The sequence below is a fragment of the Aspergillus costaricaensis genome (assembly GCF_003184835.1).
Source record: "Aspergillus costaricaensis CBS 115574 unplaced genomic scaffold BO79scaffold_30, whole genome shotgun sequence".
Taxonomy (NCBI): domain Eukaryota; kingdom Fungi; phylum Ascomycota; class Eurotiomycetes; order Eurotiales; family Aspergillaceae; genus Aspergillus; species Aspergillus costaricensis.
Window position 1 is genome coordinate 339,943 of NW_020291830.1, and position 21,203 is coordinate 361,145.

Below are 21,203 nucleotides of genomic sequence, written 5' to 3' on the forward strand. Positions count from 1 at the left end.
AAATGTGTGTTTATTTCGAATGATAAGGGTAATTTCATTCCCTTTCGAACATGAGTATTCCAGGAATATGTCATCCCAATAGTACACGCCAAGTATGTATCGTGTAAGAGTCCCCTAGTCAAGCCTGTGAATATTCTTGGGCCAACAATTATCTTACCAGTCAAAATCAGCCTCAAGCTGTCAGATCAGGAGCGGATAATTAGGATGCAGCATAGCCTCATCGTTATGCTATCAATACATCCTTGTACATAATTAGTTGAAGTATATTCGGAGAAAGTGTTGGGTGGAGCATTGAACCAGTCCCGTGATTGGATCATTTGGAGTAAAGTCACGGAAGTCAACTCCTCCCGATTGATTCATTCCATCATTCCGCTTCCCATCATCTTCCCATCTTCCCATCTTCCCATCCAACTGATCACCCCATCATCTTTCCCTTCCCCCACGCCCCCATCCCACGCCGTCTTCTACCATCTCGCTGGCTTCCCGACACTAAGCTGGAATTAAGTTCGCCCGCCAGATACCCTTCCTTCTGGCCAGACGCCTTCCCGTCTACCCTCCGACGATCATGTAGCAAGCTCGGTCTTGCGCCCCTCCGTCAGTGCAACGATGGTGCTCTCCCTATCTGTCCCTAGCTTTTCTAGATCCACCACCTCCTCCGCGCTTCGTGCCAGCGACAGCAGGAACTCTACAACCATCAGCGAGGCTCTCCGCAATAATCCTTTCGGCATCACCTCCCGATCTCGCTCCCTCGCCGCCTCGAATATTCCCTCCGAGGAACAGAAACGAGAACAAGAGGAGCTAAACCAGGCTCTGCAGACCCTAGCTCGAATCTTTCCCGATATTCGTATCGAAGTCTTCCGAGAGCTCCTGGTCCGGTTCGATGGGCAGAGCCGTCTCCATGTCTGCGTCGAGCAGTTGCTACGTCACAAAGAGGAGTGGGTAGCCGGGCGATGGAACGTGCCAGCTGGGACTGGGGGAACGGAAGAAGATGGCAAAGATGATCTACAACAACAACATACCGGACATGAGCATGCAGTTCCGCCTGATGAGCTATTCCGGACAAACGAATATAAAGCTGCCGTGAAGGCGGCTCTCACGAAGGAGTTTAATGGTCTGAGCAAGAGTACGGTGGAGGCAGTACTGGCTGAAGTGAACTTCTCTTATCTGCGAGCCCGTCCGACTCTGCAAGATCTTTCCCGGAGGACCTGGCGTGCGACCTTCAACAGCATTCTCCCTTCGTTCAAGCGCGGTAAAGATAAGAACGAGCATCCACTCATCGTGTGGCAGCGTCAGCCGGATGGTGACATGATCCCGCGGCTGAAGAAGACGGAGTGCCCGGAGCTGGACCGGGAGCTGTATCGGGCCTTGCTGGCACCCCTACTTCGAACCAGGCGGGAGGAGAGACTTGATAGAGACCAGAAGTTGGCGGAGGAGCTGAACGATACAGAAGCCAAGGAGGCTGATGCTGTTTATGAGTGCGAGTGCTGTTTGGACGACGTGACTTTTGAGCAAATCTCAACATGCTCGGACAATACGCACATTATTTGCTATGGCTGCATCCGGCGAACCATCCATGAGGCTCTGTTCGGTCAAGGCTGGGGTAAATCGGTTGATGTGGAAAAGTCAACGTTGAAATGTTTGGCGCCGTTCGATCACGACAGTTGCCCCGGGACCTTGGACCCAGCGATCGTCAAGCAGGCTATCCTGCTTGACAAGGCCGGACCTGAGACCTACACGAAATTCGAGACGCGCCTTTCCTCCGAGGTTCTGCTCAAGTCCCAGCTGAAGCTCATTCGGTGTCCGTTTTGCTCGTACGCCGAAGTTGATCCGGTTTACCACCCGTCTGCTCAAGGCCTTGTTTGGCGCTTTCGTCGCGACGGGTTCCTCTCTACGCTTCTGATCACCATCTTCTTACTCGACTTGATACCCTTACTTATCATTCCTCTAGCGATTCTTTATTTTGTCAACTCTTCTGCTGTGTTCATCATCTTCCAAAACGCTCTCCTCAACCTCTGCCTCAAAACCCGACCCAAGAAATTCACCTGCGCGCACCCCGCATGCGGACGCGTCAGCTGCATCACCTGCCAGAAACCATGGCGTGACCCTCACGTGTGCCATGAACCGCTTCTCCTCGACCTCCGGGCCACCGTCGAGGCCGCTCGCACTGCAGCTGTCAAGCGCACCTGTCCGCGCTGCGGCCTCTCATTCGTCAAATCCTCCGGCTGCAACAAACTGACCTGCGTCTGCGGCTATTCCATGTGCTACCTCTGCCGCAAGGCTCTTGGTTCTCCGATCAAGTCTGCAAACCGACTAGGACGACTTCGACCACGCCGTCGTGCCAACCTCGTTGAGAATGTCGATCCGGCGGTCGGACCGGACGCCATCAACGACGAACAAGAAGCCGGCAACGACGACGAATTCGAAGAAATGGAAGGCTACAAGCACTTCTGCGAGCACTTCCGCATTGATCCCGGCTCGCGCTGTACGGAATGCAACAAATGCGAGCTCTACCAAGACGAAGATGAAGAAGCCGTGGCGCGTCGTGCCGGCGAGAAAGCCGAACGCGAATGGCACGCTCGTCAAGGCACGACCGGTGTGGGCATCGGGACTCTTCGCGTGAACAATGATTTCTCAAAAGCGGAGGGTAAACGCCGCGGCAATGGAGGGTTGATCCTTCACCATCACGGCAAGGGCATGAGTTACTGGCTGGATGAGGTGTGGCGGGATGGACGATGGCGAATAGAGGGACAGACGTTGGTAGACTGGGTTGTGGAACGAGTCCTAGTGATTGATGAATTTTAGCCCCCTCTTCTTCTTTTTTTTTTCCCCCTTCTGTGTTGGGCGTCTCGGGGTGTTTCGGGCATTGTTGATTCAGCTGGTCTAAGAGAATCATACAGCAGATTGAACGATTGAACGATTGATTGATTGGTTAAATTGATGTTGCTGCAGCATAGCTAGCTAGATTGATTGGATTGGACTGGCTTGATGATGATGAACATGATCAACGACCTGCTTTCAACTTTTCCGGGTGTTACACTACTACTTCTTCTTAAATGAATGGCTTTCCAAGAATGACTTTTCACTTCACTCTAGTCTATTTGATTTGATGCTCCTCTACTAAACCCACTAGCACGAGAAATAGCCTCCCACGCACCCCCGTCACCAATTACATTTATACCCTCCATCTTAGTACCCAGCATAAGAATTCTACTAATCCCCCCCCATCTCCTCTCTGCTCACCTCTCCTCCCCTCCTCCTTCAACCTCTCATCATCCGCCCTCTCCAACCCCACCTGCGGCATCAACCCAACCGCCAAGAGAAACGCCAATGCCGCGAGCGCCGCATTCACCGTGAACACGATCCTGAAGCCGTCTTTGTACGCGGGGATAAGCAGCGCACGAACTGTCGCTGCTTCGTCTTCGGGGAGTTTCGATAGGTAATTGGATGGGCTAGCGAGGAAGGATTGTTTCTGGGATGTGGTTAGGTGCAGGGTGTTGATGGTGGTGGAGAGGAGGTTGTTTCTAACGTTTCTTTCGGTTAGTTCGATCAAATAGGAGGTAGGTAGGTGGGTTGGTGGGTAGGGGGGTATATACGTACATGATTGTGCCGGATACAGCGAGGCCGAGGGTGCCGCCTAGGTTGCGGATGAAGCTGTTTTTTTCGGGGGTGGAGGTGTTAGTGGTGGGGGATAAGAGGGGTTTAAGAGGGGGGTTTGGAAGGATGGATGTTACTTACTTTCGGAATGAGGTTACGATGGCCATGTCTCGTCTGGCGACGCCGGCTTGCACGGCGATTAGGGCACTGCAGTGGGTCAGGTTGGTATGTGGGTTGTTATAGGATGTGGAGGGGCAGTCTCACGGCTGTAATGTGTTTCCTGAACCTATACCTGTCAGTAGGCCGTAACCTATCTGCTTCCCTAGGTTGGATGTCTCGTTTAGGGTCGACATCAGGCCTAGTCCGATGGCCCAGATCATCCAGCCGATGAGGATGGATTCGCGATATCGGCCCACCCAGTGGACGACTAGGCCAGAGAGGGTGCTGCTTAGGGCTGGTGCAGTTTGGGTTTAGTGTGAGCGTGGGATAGGAAAGTAGAGGGATGGTAGATAGGGCGAGGCAACATACTTTGCAATAATGTGATGGGTAAAACCATTGCGCCAGCTTTGGTAGTGGAGTAATTGAACACAAGTTGATAGAAGGTCGGGATGTAATACAGCATGACTATGATATTCCACCCATTGATGAACATAGTCAGACAGGCTCCATTCACAATGCGCGATTTGAATATATGCATAGGTATCAGCGGATACGGATGCCCCTTCCATTCCCATAGGACAAACGCCACACAGACAGCAAACCCCACGACGAGCGTCGCTATAATGTGTGCCGATTTCCAGACATACTCGCCACCGCCCCAGGTCAATCCGAGCATAAGTACCGCTGTGCCTCCGAGTGCTAGAAACACGCCGAAAAAATCGACGGCTTTCAGCTTCGCTTTCCAGTCACCGGTGACTTTCCGCAACGGCATGAAGAACATCACCGCAAGAATTGAAATCGCCGTGAGCGGCAGCATAAGCCGGAAGATCCATCTCCACGAGTTGTGGGAGATCGGGGATAGAGCACCGCCAATCACAGGGCCGATGCCGTTGGCGATGGCTATTACGGCGCCGAGGATGCCTTGATATTTACCTCGCTCGCGGAGTGGTACCACATCACTGACTATCATCTGTGCGATGGACGTGATTCCGCCGCCCCCCATGCCGGTGAAGGCGCGGAAGATGATAAGTTGCGTGGCGGTCTGTGCTAGAGATGATGCTAGAGAACCGAAGAACATGATGGCGAGGCCTACGTATAGGACGTATTTTCGGGACCAGATGTCAGAGAGTCGCCCGTATAGAAGTTGGAAGCAGGTTGATGTTCTGCATTGGGTTAGTACTTAAGAGTCATGTCTGGTTCCTGGGCTGGACGTACAGGAAATATCCTCCTGATATCCACGAGGTTTTATTGCTGGCGTCCAATGTATTGCCGATTATGGATAAACTCCCGGCTAGAGTGGTCTGGTCCATAACCGCTACTAGGTCAACTGTCGAGCATGCTAGGAATATCTGCGGCAAGTTAGATAGATCGTTGATAGTCGCGCGTCCATGTGATGGAAGATACCGTGATGATAGTGCTCAATGGCACATAGTTCGTCTGCTCGTTAAAGAAGGGCGGTGATGCCGCTGGTCTGCTCTTGTCTCCGCTAGAGTCGGTGGCAACATCTCGAGAGACACTCGATGGATTATCATGCTTGACTTCATCCTCAATTGAAGTCGCAGGCATTTTATCTCTCGCTGAGGTCAATGTCCTGAGACGAGGGCGCGAGCCTATCCAGGAGTAACGAAAGGGTCAGTTGACAAGACTGAGCCTAGATAATTCTAAGGCGCTATAGGCTTACAAGCGAGGATTTGTAATAAAACAACTAAGACCGTGAAGTGAAATTGACTCAAGGAGGAGGGCTAACTCGGCAGCGACAATATTACGGTGCAAAGAGGTACATGCAGTGGATGGCTCCTTGCGTGTCAGGGCCACCTCCTCGCCGGTTAGGGCTAAAAGGGAAAGGATCGTCTAAATCAACGCAAATGCCCTCGTGCTTTCGTATAAGGTTGCAACTACTATGCCGTTGTGACTTGTGGATCTTTTGAGGTACCCCTCTTCCTAGACATGGTGCTATTACATATGACAACCTTGGAATGTTGGGTTCCGTCATCAGAGGATAGGCCGCGGAGCGTAAGAACCCAGTATAGCGAAGTTGAGTCCAACGACCTTGAGTCCGGAGCTGTTTTCAGAGTAACTTCGATTACTTGAACAAGAGGCATACGTAGAACGTCAATCTGAGCACATTTGCGCCAGTCTCCAACGAATAGGAGTCCAATCCAATCCACTCCCTTGACCAAGTGCCCAACGTGAGACACGGACCTTCCTGAAGCGGCCCTGAGATGTGCATCAAACCAAGCTCAGTGAGACGCTAGCGATGCGCCGAATGCGAAGATCACGCCGGAAAGAGCGCATCTCGCGCGTGGGAGGGTGGCTGCATGTTTCTGTAGCAGGGCCGTATAATTTGATGCTCCCGTCCCTGGGTGATTGTTGGCTCAATATTGCGGTCAATACTCCCGTCAACACTGATATTCTGACATAATGGCCAACATTAACGAGCACAATGTGTACTTTGGACCGGATGCGCTCAAGAAGTACTTTGATCCGGATTGCCAGCCTCCGTTACCTCTGGTGGAGCTGCCCGATCGATTGAATCCGTTCCACCAAGATGGGGTACGGATCTATGCCAAAATGATGACAATGCACCCGGCAAACAACGTGAAAGCCATACCAGGTATGTTGGCCCTCAATAGTTCCCCTGTGCCTGGCCCTGGCACTGACGGAACAAGCGATGAACCTGCTCGAAAAAACCGTGGTGCCTGGCAAGACCAAAACAATCGTGGAATTCAGCTCAGGTTCCACAGTCATCTCGATGTCTATGCTCGCTCGATTGATGCATGGTATTAGCGACACCAGGGCTTTCCTGAGTAACAAATCCACCGAGACTAAGTTACGGATGATGCAGTTCTTCGGGCTGGATGTCACCCTGTTCGGTGGCCCATCTCAACCTGACCCGTTAGATGAACGCGGAGGCATCCAGACTGCTCGGGCGATGGCCATGGGGTCTGAGGAGATTGTTAACCCCAACCAGTATGACAATGACGACAATTGGCATGCGCACATCCGCTGGACTGGCCCTCAGATATTCAAGCAATTACCAGAGATCAACGTGCTCTGTGCCGGGATGGGGACATCGGGGACGATGACGGGATTAGGGACCTACTTCAAAGAAATCAAGCCATCTGTGCTTCGGCTTGGAGTGTGCACTGCACCCGGGGACCGGGTTCCAGGACCACGGACATTTGCCCTGATGCAGGTACAGGAGTTTCCCTGGAGGGAAGCGCTGGACGTGCACGAAGAAGTCAGTTCATATGACGCGTTCTCGTTATCCTTGGACTTGTGTCGCGAAGGGGTCGTCTGTGGGCCGTCATCCGGTTTGAGTTTGAAGGGACTTTATCAGATGCTGGAGAAACACAAGAAGGCTGGCACCTTGCGACAACTAGCGGGACCAGATGGTTCGATCCACTGTGTCTTCTTATGCTTCGATCTGCCCTATCAATACGTTGGCGACTATTTCGAGAAACTAGGGCCCGAGAGGTTTCCTCCCATTCGTAATCAGGTGGGTCGGCGAGCTACGTATATTGAATTGAGGAGCTCGGGTATGCTGACTGTTGTTCTTGTAGAACCTCGTTGGCGTTGATCTCTACCGGTATGATGAGAGCTGGGAAAGAAGTCCTGTGGTTCTGTTCACCGACTATTACGAAATACCCCAATGCTTTTCAACCCATCCCTTGAGCGCCATGGTGCTCCGGCCTCTGCACTGTGTGTTGGATTTGAGGACCGCGGGAGACTTTGGCACTTGGCATCTCCCGGGATCGGTAAACATTCCCCTGCACAGTCTCGACTCTCATACAGCCAAGCCATTCAGCGACGCAGACGTACTGGAGGCACAGTGGCTGGAGTTGGAAGCGTTATTCAGCAATGCAGATGTGCTTGGCAAGTTGAGTGGCCAACAGGTGCTAATGCTCTGCTACCATGGGGATACCGCGCGGGTAGCCAGTAGTGTATTGCGGGCCAAGGGGATAGCAGCGGTCAGTCTCCGCGGAGGATATCAAGCGCTGAAAGATCATTTGCTGTGGGGAAGCAGCAATGGGGTGGAGTCGAACAAGATGGGCAAAGCAGCCACCGCAACAGTAGAGGCCGTGGATGCAGCAGCAGAAGACGCAGTTGTTGCTGCAGCAGTAGAAGCCGCAGTGGTGGTCACGGACCCACGCTAGACCGAATGAGGGATGCAAACGATAAGGTTGCATCTCATCGTTTCAATCGATTTACTCTCTTCTTCTTCATGTACCTACTCGATGATGATATCTCAGCTCCTCATTCTATGGTTATTCCAAAGTTAGTTTATTATTACTAATTCTGCTTCTCCACCGTTATGCCCTCTCCCTTCCGCATAGGGTTAGAAACTATCTAGATGCGTCAAGTATCCATTTATTTGCAGACTGCTCCATATCCTGCGCAAACTTGCTCACCAGCCAGCCTATACATAGATGAGCTATGAGATGATGGAGTCAGCAAGAAAGTACATCGTAATTTCCCATTCATTCCGTTAGTCAGATTGAAAGGTCATGCATGCTAAGCACACCGAGCAGATTGACCCCAAACACGGCCCGCATGCGTATGCATTCCACGCTAACCGGAGAAATGTGCTCAATTGTGAGCAATCCTCAGCCAATGAGCAACCCGCTGTTACAGGGCAGCATCATGTTGCCAGGTGAAGCTGCTGCTACGACACTGGGGAAAGGGTCTGGTGTTCCGTACCGTGGATGATGGTTGTCAAGGCACGCGAAGCAGCTGAATCATGCTGTTGCATCGCCCTGTATCTAGGCTCCCCTGCTCGATCCTACAAAACTCAACACTTGAGACACATGGCCCTTACATGGATCATTCTCTTGACCTTACTCCTGGACCACGTTGTGGATGTAAGAAGTGCATACAGAAAGCGTCATCATATCCAGTTCTGCAGACTGGTGTCTCTGCTCACTAACCTTTCCTCAACATGGGGCCGCCATGGCTGGACCAGCCGGTTATGCTACATTCTTCCCGGGCTGATCACTGCACCTTGACCCCAGAGCAGTGTGCCTATCGTGACGCACATTGGAGATACTGGTACGCCTCAATGCTCCCATATAATTGACTCCATGTTCATCGTGTCTTCATTTACAGGTATCAATCCGACCACGTCTATGCTTTGAATACTATATACTTTCTATGTGCTACTGTTGGTGTTTTCTCCATTCTGCATCTTATTTCCAAGTATGGTCCGCAGTCCTTCAAGAGGACTACAATATGGCGACGATCAACGACAGTGGGAAGATATCTTGCCTACCGATGCTTCCAAATACCCGTGCTGCACTCTAGCACCTCGTCGCTGGGGGTTATTCTCCTGGTGTCGACTGGAGTAGTATTCTTCTTGGGTTGGTTTCTCGACTCTCAAACACTATAGCCCTTGACTGACTATATCAAGCCATGACACTGGGACCGCAGCCTTACTACTGGCCCAATACAGAAACGGTCTCCTATGGAGGTAGCCCGCCAATTGCGACGAGAAGTGGATGGATGGCCCTGGCTCTGCTACCATTTGTCTTGTAGGCCACTCCAATCGACAACAATATGACTGATGACTGACCCAAGCAGAGCATTGAGCGCAAAAGCTAACTTTATCTCAACCTTGACCGGCGTGCCCCACGAAAAGCTTCAAGTATGTGTATCATTAATGTGGCAAGATAAACGCTAACCATGCCCAGGTGTTTCATCACTGGACGAGTTATGCTATGTTTGTCCTGGCGCTCGTCCACACCTTTCCTTTCATTATCTACCATATTGATCAAGGCGATATGGTCGACCAGTGGAAGACGGAGGTTACATACTGGACTGGGGTTGCCGCTCTAATTCCGCAGGCATATCTGACATTCATGTCGTTGCCAGCCATCAGGTCAGCCCATTTCAAACTAAATAATCAACTCAAACTGACCCTTACAGGAACCGATTCTACGAGTTCTTCAAAGCCACTCATTTTCTTGCCGCTCTGGTATTCATCGTATTTTTCTTCTTGCACTGTGACTTCCGCTTGTCTTCATGGTAGGCTCCCCTAGACTACCACACCATGGATCCCGCTCACCATATCAGGGACTACTTCATCTCCGCAGGAGCAATCTACATCCTCAGCTTATGGATATCCAACATTCGCACCTACTTCATGCATGGCCGCCACACAGCTACAATCGAACACCTCCCCTGCGGCCTCGTCCGGATCCGCATTCCAACAATCATGGCCTGGCGCCCAGGCCAACACGTTTTCGTCCGATTCCTCAGCCTCCAGCAAGGCATCCACTGTCTCAGCGCTCACCCCTTCACCATCTGCTCCCTCTACCAGGACTTCGAGACAACCGGCAAAGCCCCTGAAATCATCTTCTACGTCAAGCCGCGCCGCGGACTAACAGCCAGTCTGGGAAACACGGCTCTCGAAAAGCCGAACTCATCTGAGACAGTGCTCCTCGAAGGCCCATATGGCGGGATTTCCGAATCCGTCAATTTCGCCCGATTTGACACTTATGTCTTAATTACTGGAGGAACTGGCGGTGGCTTCTCCCTGGCCATCCTCGAGGAAGCCCTGCGGACTCATCAACAGCAACAGCCCACCGCAACAATACAAGTACATTTTGCAACCCGCACCGCTGCCCTCGCAGACTGGTATCGGGAGCAAATCAAAGCCTACCTTGCAGCCTACAACGTCTCAAGCGACAAGATCTCCCTTTCCATTCACGTCACAACGAAGGACACCCTCTTGTCCACCCCAGCTTCGGGATCGCCCCTGATCCCAGACTCAGTAGAAAAGAGACAACCTGGGGATTCCGTCGACTCAGTCTCATCGCAGGTGGACATTGCAGATACGGTTGTTCAAATGGGGAACCGACCAGACATACCAGGGATTATCGCAGCCCGCACTACATCCAACACGTCAAAGCGTATCGCAATCTTTACCTGTGGCCCGGGGTCCATGATCCGCGACGTGAGAAACGCAGCTGCAGAAGCGCAGGGTCAAGTTCTGAAGAAGGGTAGCACCGTGGAGGAAGTCTATTTGCATACGGAATCATTCTCGTGAGTCCCTCCTTCACTCTGCTGAAGCGATTAAAGATCTAAATTAACCAATCTTCAATAGGTGGTAATATTATATTTCTTGCGTATAGCATTTCGACCTGAGTACTTCATGCTCCGCTTCTTTTTATACATTTGCTTGTACCTAGTTTGACTTTTTTTCCATCTTTGATCTTTCATCTTTGCTTCTTGTGTGATACTACCCCCCCTTCCTCCTCCCTCTTTGCTCGTTATTCCAGCATATACTTACATATTGTACCTTAATACCCTCAATTACCCACTAAAAATATAGTATCCATATGAAACCTTCCACCACTTAGTTACCCTTACGAATTCCACTCTAGACTTGACTCCAAACAGATATAATACTAAGTAGAAGGGATACTACTTACTTGTACCTACGAATGAATCATATACTAGTATATATCTCATTTTATTTGGCTTCAATCCAATCCAATCCAATTCGATCCATCTAATCTAAACCACTAAGTTCCTCAATTGCCCAAAGTCAGATCTGATCGATCGACATAATACCAAGTGATAGAAGATCTAGATAGCCCAGGCTATCAATCATATAACACAGACAAATCAAGTACATCTCATCTCATAATCATCCAAAACCAGACATTAGCTAGTAAGTCAGATTCTCTAAATCTATAACCCGAACAGAACAAGGAACACACACATGGAACACCGATGATTCGAAAAGGAAAGAAAAACATAGGTATCAACGAATAGGCGCCGGACCCGTGACTGACTGACTCTATGAGTGGAGAGTAGAGTGTAGTGTAGTATAGGAAAGCAGAGAGATATAACAGTCAAGCAGAACAAAACAGAACAAAACAGAACAGAACAGAGCAGAGCATATGCCTCTCTGCTTCAGTCTATAAGTATATGTCACGTGTTGCATATATGCACTGTAAGTAGCCCACTCCCCTCATGAAAGATCCAAGGATCATAAACTGGATCTTGTAAAGGGGGGATAGTATCATCATCAACGTCGTCGCAAACAAGTAAGAAAGTAAGCGGTTTAATTCTTGCCCTCCAAATACTCCATCAATGAAGCTCTCATCCGCACATTCACCACACCACCAACACCATACGCCGGAACGATCTTGCCCATGCGCGCAAAGCAACTGGGGATATAGTCGCGTCTGATGCGCGAGGCGCGCTCACGCCATCCCAACCCGCCCGGCGGTTGCCGGTTATATAGATCCAATCCGAGCAGGTGCATAGGCGTGCTCGCGAACTGCATCAAAGCCGGACAGGAAAATTGCGCGAGAGCGGATTTCATTCCGGGTGTGGAGGCGATGGAGTCTGGGATGGAGGGAGCGACGAGGGCGGGGATGTTGAAGGAGGCGAAGATGGTGATGCTGTCGCGGAGACAGAAAAGACCGTAGGAGATATTGGGGACTTTGGCGGCGCCGGAGGGGTGGCAGGAGGCTGGGGTAGATGTGGATGTAGATCTGGAAGCGGGTTGTGGCGCTCCAGATGTCGCTGCAGCAGGAGAGGGTTTTGCACCAAAGATGCGCGCAAATCTGGCGTCCTTATATACGCAAATACCCATGTTCACGGCGGTGGTGGTGAGGAATTTGGCGGTACCGGGAAAGACGGTCGAGAAGGGCTTATCGCGCACGGTGGAGGTGAAGGTGTCAATGGTGTTCGCGGTGAGGTAGGTGGATGTGTAGAGGGTGTAGATAAGGAGGAATGGGGTGCTGAGGAAGAAGCTCCCCGGTTGTGTGAACATGGATCGGAAGCAGGATGTGATGGTCTGGCGGATGGGGACGCCCTTGGCTGCTTTTTCGATGATCGCGCTTGTTCAAAGAATTGATCTCGTTAGCTTTCTATTCCTTATCTCCGTTTCTCTTTTCATTACATGAGGATGCATCGAGGGTAGTTTGTAGCTAACATACCGATCAATGACGGTGATGACAGGACATGTCAAGGCACCTGCAGTCGCCGCACTGGCGACATCGACTCCCAGTCGCGCACCTAAACGGTTGGTATTCCAATCCGACGAGATGGACTGCTCCGTGATGGCGGACATGGGGAGAGGCGCTTCGGAGGAGAGCGCGTTCCGAGGCATGGTATGTTTCACCGGTCGGGGATGCGATCAAAGGAGAAGTGAAAGAGACAAGCAAAAGGAAGAAAAGACAGAAAGAACGAGCAAGTCCAGGGCCGAGATAAGGATCGCCCGGGGTGAAGAGAAGGAGGTTACAACGACAGCTCGATTAACGTCATCCAGACCAGCGCAGGAGAAGACAATTGCCGGGGAGGGCGGATGAGTGAGATTATCGGGGGTTTGGGGATGGCGAACAGGTTCGCAGTCCAAAACGAGGGATTAAGGCACGGGAGCCCGACGGGATTACAGGTCCATTGCAAAAGAAAAAAAGAGCTCGGAGTTTGTTAGTCTCGCGCCCGACATACATAAGTAAGAGCGAGTGAGCGAGAGATCAGATCCATCGCGACAGCGACTCATTATTTGATCGGATTGCAGGCGGACGAGAAGTGTCCGGCCAATGATTGGTCCAGCTTTTGCAACGCCCTCGGGATTGCCTCCGATGCCGGCCGATCTTTCCGCCAAACTGCCGACGGATCCCTGGTTTTTGAGGCCATCACCATTCCCGGATAAACGGTTCCCTGCCATTCCCGGGATAAACGATCCACCGACATGACAATATTACAATGTAGATGTTGCAGATAATATAGTTGTTTCATTCCCCAAAAAGTTTTTACTACACTCATTATTTAATGCTCCTGAACGCCCAAATGATCGTCTCTTATAATCGTGACCGTAGCACTCAATCAATGCCTCAATTACAGGAAGAACTTGCACAATCCATCAGTCGCGCGCGTGTTATGCATACGTAGCTTAGTTGGACGAGTTCGCCTGGAAGTCGTCCAGCGTGACATTGACAGCACCAGCTTGCACCAGCTGCATCCAATATTAGCTCAAAGTGATCAATCACCCCATTTGAGAGAAAAAGACAAACTTACCGCCCGTCGCAAGTCATCAATAAGATCATCCGCATCTTCAATACCCACGCAGAGCCGGATCAGATCCTCAGGCATGGCGCGCTCCCGTCTCGTCTTCTCATCAATACTGGCGTGGCTCATGCGGCATGGCATACTGATCAAACTGTTGACACAGCCAAAGCTGACACTGATGGCCCACAGCTTGGCGCTCTCAACAATTCGCTCACTGACACCCACGTCACCGGTCTCGAACGAGAGCACGGCTCCCGATCCCCGAGCCATCGAGTGGTGCAGCTCATACTGCGGGTGCGACCGCAGACCAGGGTACCGCACCTTGAAGCCATGGGTTTCCAGGAAATCGGCAATGCGCTGGGCGTTGCTCTGCTGCTGATCCATCCGAACCTTGAGTGTCTTCACTCCACGCAGCAGCAGCCACGAGTCGAAAGGCGACAGACCGCAGCCGGACGCGTTGATTGTGAAGTAAAGGCGTTCGCCGAGAGACAGGTCGTTGACGGCGAGCACACCCGCCATAAGGTCGTGGTGACCGGAAAGGTACTTGGTACCACTCTCATACACGATATCGGCACCGAGTTCGAGAGGGTTCAGCAGGAGAGGCGACATCATGGTGTTGTCGACCGAAACGACGCAGTTAGGGTTCGCTTCGTGGGCGGCGGCAGCAATCTGAGGAATATCCACGATCTTGATGAGCGGGTTGGTCGGCGTCTCCAGCAGAACCATCGCCGTCTTCGAAGTCAGAACCTCGCGCACTTTCTCCGGCACTGTAGTATCAACATGGTGGACGATGATGCCACCGTTCGTGGACAGGTACTTCAGAAGACGGTTGGTGCCACCGTAGAGGTCATCACCGGTCACAACTTCGTCGCCAGGACGAAGCAGGCGGGTAATCACATCCAATGCAGCCATACCAGAGGACACGACGAGAGCCCGCTGGGCGGACATGATCTTGGCGAGGTGACGCTCCAAATGTGTCCGGGTCGGGTTTCCGGAGCGAGTGTAATCATATTCGCCGCCTCCACCACCGGAGGTCTGTTTGAATGTAGCGCTCTACAAAAGTATCAATTAGCCCTGTCTTCCCGTTCAAGTTGTGTCTTTGCATGGTTGACACCCGGGCAATGAGGCATCACGGGGAATTAATCGGTACCTGGTAGATGGGAACGCTGCTAGCATTGTACTGGTCATTTCCCTCCGTATATACCAGCTCCGTAGCAATGTTATAGCGACGGCCACCATGGGGGCTCGAAGGGGCGGGGGAGGGAGGAAGGTCGTGACCCTCGAGGTCAACCCGAGGGAAAGCCTTCTTCACCGCGGCATCACTACTTGATCCTGCGGCCGACATCGCTGCGGGGACGGAACAGCGGGGAGATGGTCAAGGGTGTGAGAAAGGGGTCGGAAAGAAGGGAGGGTCACCACCGGATATGACAACAGGTGGGATTGGACAAAAGAGAGATGACAATGGCAAAAAGCAGAATGAAATTGCCAAAGATTGATGGGATAACAGGAGATTCTGGTATGGAAAAGGCGAAATTATTATCTTCCCCAGAAGAGTCATCCCCCAGGAGTAGTCAGCATCGACGGTTGCCCGAGTCGGTAAAGCTGGCCCCAGATCCCGCGTCTTGTCATTGGCTGAACCGCCCGCCCTGCGATGTCGTCATCCGCTAGGCCCAAGTGGGAACAGTCTCATTGCTGACTCATATACAGCCTGAGGCAGACATCGAGCCAATAACTAATAATCACCTGTTAGTTAGTTACGTATAGAGTAGTTGACATTCCAACTAAATTATTCCATGAAAAGTTTACTTGCAATTTTCATTGCATCATTTCGGCTCTACCACTAAAAGTCATTATACACATGAATGTAAGGCACATCCTCCAGTTGCGCCTGATCCCACCGCCCACCGTCAAGAATGACACTCATCCACATCTCCAACAACCGGGGAGATCTGGACATAAGGCTCGCTGTACTGAAATATAAAACACAATATACCCTTCGGAATTCCGAAGGATTAGCTGGACAGCATATTGACGATTAGACCACTATGACCGTATATATCCATCAAACAACCACCCATGCCATATCAAATATAGAAAGCGCTATAGACACAACGCCGCTTAGGTCGCCAGATCGCCGAAACTACCGTTAATGCCGAAGAATTGGAACCTGAGAGAACCACGAGTCAGTATACTAGCACAGTCATATCATTGTTGAGGCCCTGCTCTGAGCCGCCATGACCAACTTACCAGTCCTCCACATTGAGTGTGGTGGGAGCTGTCGGGCCGCTCCTTGAGCTACTGCTCCAATTGTCATCCTGACTCGCGGCGTCCATAGGCGCTCCGCCCAGCGTCGCGTCCATATTCTGCATTGGCCAAGCCTGCTGGCTTTCTATCCCAAACACCTGCTGTGAATGCTGGCCTGGCAGGCCCATTCCAGGGGTTAGAGTCGACATGACTTCCGGACTGCCCTGAGCGGCGGATATACTACCACGTCCTGGTATTTGCTGCGGCACCATCGTCCGTTGGTCCATGCTTTGAGCTTGTAGCTGAGACTGCATCTGCAGTTGCGGGTCGACTGTGTTCGGTTGGGGCGACGTCAATTCTGGGAAGAACGTCGTGCCGTCAGGGAACAACTGATCCGGTTGAAAGTTCTCCCACAGTGATGGGGAAAGATTGGGTGATGTACGCGTAACAAGGAATAGATCCGGAGGCGTGGCAGGCAAGGAGTATTGATTGAAAGGAGTCGTCGGGCGCGTATTGCCGCGCGAGGTACCCGGCTGTCCGGGAGCTGGAGGGGAGCCTTGTGGCAGGTTCAGACCCGGAGGCTGCATCTCTCTCGAGGGCGTGACTGCAGGCGTTTGGGGACGAGATCGCTCGTAAGATACCGGTGGCGTGGGGCCTCCTCCATTCGGTAGACCAAATTCCATCTCGTCGAACTTGCGCTTGGGGGGTTCGGGTTTCTTCGCAGGCGGCTGCTGGGCTGCCTCAGGCCGTACCCGCTGATGTCTCTTGCCTGCGGCTTTCTGGAGGCGTTCTTCTAGGACCTTGTTTCCGAGAATGGATTCAAATAGCGTGTGCACCATCTTGGCTACGAGCCAGACCTTCGACACATCCTTGAGGGCTTGCATGCAGATGTTAATCCGTTCCTGGCAGGTGGCCACAATTGAGGGAACGGAAGATCGCATTTGATAAACATGCATAATCAAGGCCGAGAACAAGCTGTAGACACTTTGCAGGAGTTAGTAGACGTCACCATATGGTAGGTGCAAGAACTTACATAAAGGCAGGCGCATATCTGATCTCGCTGTGATTCTGGAGGTTCTCAACAATTGAAGTGATCATTCCAGCAGCCTGGAACGCAATGGTTCGCGAAGGGTAGGCCATCTCTTCTACGCGGTAATTGCTTGAAACGGAAGATGCAGGCGGCATATGGGCTCGATGCAGGAGACAAAGTGTTGTGCTTAACATGGTTAGTTTCGAGACCGAACAAATTCCCTTATTGCATGACTCACTAGTAGTTGGCATGGAGAAGAGCAGCCCAGAAGTGATGCCGTTGACGTTGCCAGCACACCTCCTTCGGGCAGTTTTGGAGCCAATCTGCCAATGCCATGTCGGAGTGGGTGAGATCCATAGCGTTCATCCGTCTTGATTTCGAGGCCACGGAATACTGCTGGGAGAGGACCAATCCCATGATTTCGCAGAGCTTAACATATTGAAGGAAGAATTGTACGTGTACCGGGTCTGGCGGATACTCCGCCGCGATGTCGATCTCATCTTCAATGAAGTCGTCTTCCGTCAACATCCCGACATCCGAATCGTCAGTATTGATACCGATAGGCCGGCCGAGCGCGACAGCCACTGATCGGTCCCTTGTGAACAGGGTCCACCAGATCCGTTTCCACAGCCTCTTATCCGGCTTGGTAAGTTGAGACGATTCCACACTGTAGTACCATTAATGAATGTGCATTAAAGGACAAGTCAGCCTTGTGCATACCTTCGATGCATACCCGAACCCTGAGCCACGACCATGGCCACCCTGGTCCAGTAGAAGACATTCTTCGTAACATCTAGAGCGGGTTAGCACATATACACAAGGAGTTCAAAGATACGATGAGCATAAGCCACTATCCATACCTTCAGGTCCCTCCCAGTACCAGCCTAGAAGAACCAGGGCTTGGACAATAGTGACGCGGTCGTCCTCGTAATTAGCATCGTATAGTGCCTTTGCCCTCTTATAGAATGTCATGGCAGCTGGCGTAGTAGAGCCGTTGGCGTCCATCAATTGCGGATTGGTGCAGACCCTTGAACCTGCCAGGAGTATGGCTTGGAGAAGAAGTAAAGATGGTGGGTTCTTTGGATCACGATACTGTCGCATGAAGCGGCTGCGATTGACGATGGGCACAACGGGGGCCACCCATTTAAAGTAGGCCTCAACCAGCTCATCACACAGTGGCTTTGGAGGCAGCAGGAAGGCGCCACGTTGGTGCAGAATATCCAATTCCAAGCTATCCAGATCTGTCAACCGAGCAGGCGTGCCGCCCATGTTCGGGGGTAGAGGGTAGTGTACGACATCGGTGGTCCCATGGCGGTCCTGGACGAGGAGCGACAGGTTCGACGACTCTCCAAGATATGCCACCCTCCCCGCTTCCTTTATCGGGGCGCGCGCAAACTTAGGCTTCATAAATTGAGCATACATCGAATTGTGGGAAGCCTGTTGAGCGGCCTGCGATTCGGTGAGGCTAGTGACCGGCATACCGTCGACAGCCATCCGATTCCTCTGATAGCCAAAGGCATCCTTCCCGCTTTCGACTGGTAGTGGCTCGGGTTTGCTCGGCGGCGATTTCGGTTCGGCTTCCTCACCTCTAGTAAACAAGAAACGAAGCATCATGGTCAATATAGTTCGACACCGACGTTGGAACGGAAGACCGAGACATACCCGCTTGTTTCCTTTGACTTGGTTTGGTTCTTCTTGCGTTTCGGTGTAGGGATCTTGCACTCGATCGAAAAGGCCACGCAGTTGGTGCATGGCACCCCTAGACTGGCAGCATCGCAGCGAACCTACCCATGAAGTGGCGTGATTAGCGAGCTTGTTCAGCCGTCCACGATCACAAGGCGCAGGCCAGGCACGGGCAGGACTGGGGCCATCCATCCGAGTGGGGACAGGTGGTTACACGGAGGAAAAGGGGTATAGACTCACTTTTCGAGCATGGCATGTCTTCACAAGCGCAAGAGAATGAGATGTTAGCCAAACAAAAGTCCTATAGATCGAGATGTGGTTGCATTGTCTTTGTCCTTGCGCGCGGCGCATTACCTGCGACCGGCGAGTAAGGAGCAAAAGCAAGCTGGGGTTTGAGCCGAGGTGCCGAGGCTCAACAGCACAAACGCGACCTCGCAGGAAGCAAGACGTACCTCACAAGCACGCGACGCACGTTGTCTATTGGGAGAAAAGCGATTAGATAAAAGAGATTAGCTTCTATAAGATCTCGACCAAATTTGAATCCATATTTCACGTCCTGTAGTCCCCCCGCTCGGGTTCTGGGAGTTCTGCGCCAGGCAGTCTGGCTTCATCACTCACAGCCCCGCGAGCGCAAACGGGCAAAAAAGCAATCACCACAACGGTCAACACTCACCTTCTGAAACTCATATGTCCGTTTGCTCCCGTGCGCACAGTAATACCTGAAGTGCCCGTTGAGCCCGCTGTACTTGGGGCTGGGCTGGTTTTGGAAGCTGATGGATCTGTGTGGTTTTCGGTCGTGCTCATGGCCACCAGGTATCCATCCAGAGGCTATGCGACAAAGAAATGGTCTAGAGCGACGAGGGTCAAGGGGGGGGACGACTTGAGGTTTTGGGAATTAAGTTTTTGTGGTCGAGACTCGAAAAAGAGTAAAGTGAAAGAATAAAGAAAAAAAAAAAAGGGAACAATACGTCAAAAGGAAAAGAAAGGGAAAAACGAGAAAGGGGAAAAGAGAATCGAAGGAGGACCAAGGTTCAAGTATGGATAATATGGAGAAGTAGGCCGTGAGGTGACCGATATTTTGCTTTTTTGCTGGGTGTTTGGGGATTCTCTGATGAACCGCTTACTGGCCAGGCAGATGAACTTGAAGGAACGGAACGGAACAGGTAAAGCACCAAGCTTAGAAAGACGGGGAGCAGGAGGAGGGGAGGGAGGATTTGGCGCCACCCGACCGATGGATGCGATCGATGGAGCCTAGTGGAAGGCTGAGGTCACAGGGGAGAAAGACAGTGACAGAGAGAGAGAGAGAGAGAGAGGCAATGTGGAGGGGCAGAGGGGAGAAAAATTCCCGGGAATACTGGGCTCAAAAGAGAAGGTGATGGATGACTCCAGGAACCAGTGCCTGATGGAGAGAGAGATACTAAATCACTAAGTTGTGTTGCGACAAGAAAAGTAGTAAGTAGTACTAGTAGACTAGTAAACGAACTGAAACTAACTCAATGGCAACGGGCGGGAGTATCCCACCACCCCAGAAAGCAAGTAGCAGCAGTAGCAAGCAGCAGCAAGCAGCAAGCAACGGTTCAAGCGTCTTTTTCCTACTGGCCCTGCAGGGTGGCGTCAGAAAGTCTTAGACCTGAAAGTATGGTTTTGCTGGGGCCCACGCACAACCAGTCACGGTCTTGGTCAAGAGTTCAGTTGTTTGGGACGTACCTCGACCGTCCTAACTAAGTAAAGGGGAGGAGGAGGGGGGAAAAGAATAATGAATAATGAACGAGTTAGTCGGCTGTGGAGAAAGCTGCTTAGTATTGCTTCGTTCCCTGTCGCTGGACCAGAAATTACGGTCGGGCTAAGGCTCTTAGGGGGGGATCCAGCCAGGGTCCATCCGGATGGTCAGTCGACTTTTAGTCAGTCTAGCTGCTATTTTCAGTCTTGTTAGACCCGGTTCAGGTACAACCCCAAGTATCTACCTTGGAGAGGGTACATGTAATCCCCCCCCTGACGGGTAGATAGATGGTAACTCGCTAGAATGAGGTGTGGATATATGCAGTTGAATGATTGAAATCTAGACAGTAGCTTAACTCCGACACTATCATGAGACCATGACAGATGATACTCGTTGCTTTTACAGGGGAAATCCTGCCACCATGATCTGGCGATTTAAACCCGGAAGGGCTAAATACTTACGACTGGATGGGGATCCCCCAGTGCATCATAGTACTACTACAGTACTACTACTTAAGTACGCAAAACTCAAATTACTAGTAGGCTCTTTGAGATGGAAAATATCAGGCTCTGCGATGAGCTAGTAGCTACGAGTTATGACACACTCCCTTCTGCAAGACATGCATATTGATACATTATTCCCCCATTGCTTTCTGAAAGTTACTTACTCACATCTCACGAGACCACTATAAAATGGAAACACCGCACAAGTTGGGGAGGAATGGGATGGAAATGTCGGCACAACTTC

At 51.5% G+C, this 21,203-nt stretch overlaps 6 protein-coding genes across 6 annotated transcripts; 3 read left to right on the forward strand and 3 right to left on the reverse strand.

Annotated features, from left to right (window-relative positions):
* The first annotated feature begins 408 nt into the window (after window positions 1–408).
* On the forward strand, window positions 409–3,058 carry BO79DRAFT_210768 (E3 ubiquitin-protein ligase). The gene has a single exon (XM_025682885.1). It carries the CDS (start codon window positions 607–609, stop codon window positions 2,800–2,802), a length of 2,196 nt encoding a protein of 731 aa, XP_025536526.1. The 5' UTR covers window positions 409–606; the 3' UTR covers window positions 2,803–3,058.
* A 31-nt stretch (window positions 3,059–3,089) lies between these two features.
* Window positions 3,090–5,319, reverse strand: BO79DRAFT_273041 (putative MFS drug transporter; the record flags this gene model as incomplete). The annotated part of the gene is made up of 8 exons (XM_025687479.1): window positions 3,090–3,094; window positions 3,241–3,521; window positions 3,598–3,651; window positions 3,736–3,801; window positions 3,859–4,048; window positions 4,123–4,916; window positions 4,969–5,102; window positions 5,158–5,319. 8 exons carry the CDS (start codon window positions 5,317–5,319, stop codon window positions 3,090–3,092), a joined length of 1,686 nt encoding a protein of 561 aa, XP_025536527.1.
* Window positions 5,320–5,928: 609 nt separating this feature from the next.
* BO79DRAFT_200753 (putative cysteine synthase B) lies at window positions 5,929–7,910 on the forward strand (the record flags this gene model as incomplete). The annotated part of the gene is made up of 3 exons (XM_025681519.1): window positions 5,929–6,367; window positions 6,423–7,252; window positions 7,317–7,910. The coding sequence occupies exons 1-3, from the start codon at window positions 6,175–6,177 to the stop codon at window positions 7,908–7,910; spliced, it is 1,617 nt and encodes a 538-aa protein (XP_025536528.1). The 5' UTR covers window positions 5,929–6,174.
* Window positions 7,911–8,692: 782 nt separating this feature from the next.
* On the forward strand, window positions 8,693–10,911 carry BO79DRAFT_179027 (ferric reductase family protein; the record flags this gene model as incomplete). The annotated part of the gene is made up of 8 exons (XM_025680004.1): window positions 8,693–8,802; window positions 8,860–9,110; window positions 9,161–9,281; window positions 9,331–9,394; window positions 9,441–9,628; window positions 9,676–9,774; window positions 9,823–10,794; window positions 10,856–10,911. 8 exons carry the CDS (start codon window positions 8,693–8,695, stop codon window positions 10,860–10,862), a joined length of 1,812 nt encoding a protein of 603 aa, XP_025536529.1. The 3' UTR covers window positions 10,863–10,911.
* A 910-nt stretch (window positions 10,912–11,821) lies between these two features.
* BO79DRAFT_155270 (cystathionine beta-lyase STR3) lies at window positions 11,822–15,124 on the reverse strand (the record flags this gene model as incomplete). The annotated part of the gene is made up of 5 exons (XM_025678777.1): window positions 11,822–12,605; window positions 12,705–12,849; window positions 13,295–13,336; window positions 13,785–14,832; window positions 14,930–15,124. The coding sequence occupies 5 exons, from the start codon at window positions 15,122–15,124 to the stop codon at window positions 11,822–11,824; spliced, it is 2,214 nt and encodes a 737-aa protein (XP_025536530.1).
* Window positions 15,125–15,828: 704 nt separating this feature from the next.
* farA (CeGAL family transcription factor) lies at window positions 15,829–19,882 on the reverse strand. The gene is made up of 10 exons (XM_025689278.1): window positions 19,410–19,882; window positions 19,189–19,213; window positions 18,977–18,994; window positions 18,716–18,837; window positions 17,914–18,641; window positions 17,774–17,846; window positions 17,292–17,720; window positions 17,057–17,239; window positions 16,027–17,007; window positions 15,829–15,946 (listed from the first exon to the last, which is right to left on the reverse strand). Exons 1-10 carry the CDS (start codon window positions 19,538–19,540, stop codon window positions 15,898–15,900), a joined length of 2,739 nt encoding a protein of 912 aa, XP_025536531.1. The 5' UTR covers window positions 19,541–19,882; the 3' UTR covers window positions 15,829–15,897.
* Window positions 19,883–21,203: the final 1,321 nt, after the last annotated feature.

What these genes read in the sequence shown, in the direction of transcription:
- farA (XM_025689278.1), bottom strand. Translation starts at nt 19,540, where the DNA reads ATGAGCACGACCGAAAACCACACAGATCCATCAGCTTCCAAAACCAGC. An exon ending in CTTCTCCATGCCAACTACTA is followed by an intron (nt 17,240 to 17,291) that starts GTGAGTCATGCA and finishes AACCATGTTAAG; the next exon opens with CACAACACTTTGTCTCCTGC. An exon ending in AGATATGCGCCTGCCTTTAT is followed by an intron (nt 17,008 to 17,056) that starts GTAAGTTCTTGC and finishes ACTCCTGCAAAG; the next exon opens with TGTCTACAGCTTGTTCTCGG.
- BO79DRAFT_210768 (XM_025682885.1), top strand. Translation starts at nt 607, where the DNA reads ATGGTGCTCTCCCTATCTGTCCCTAGCTTTTCTAGATCCACCACCTCC.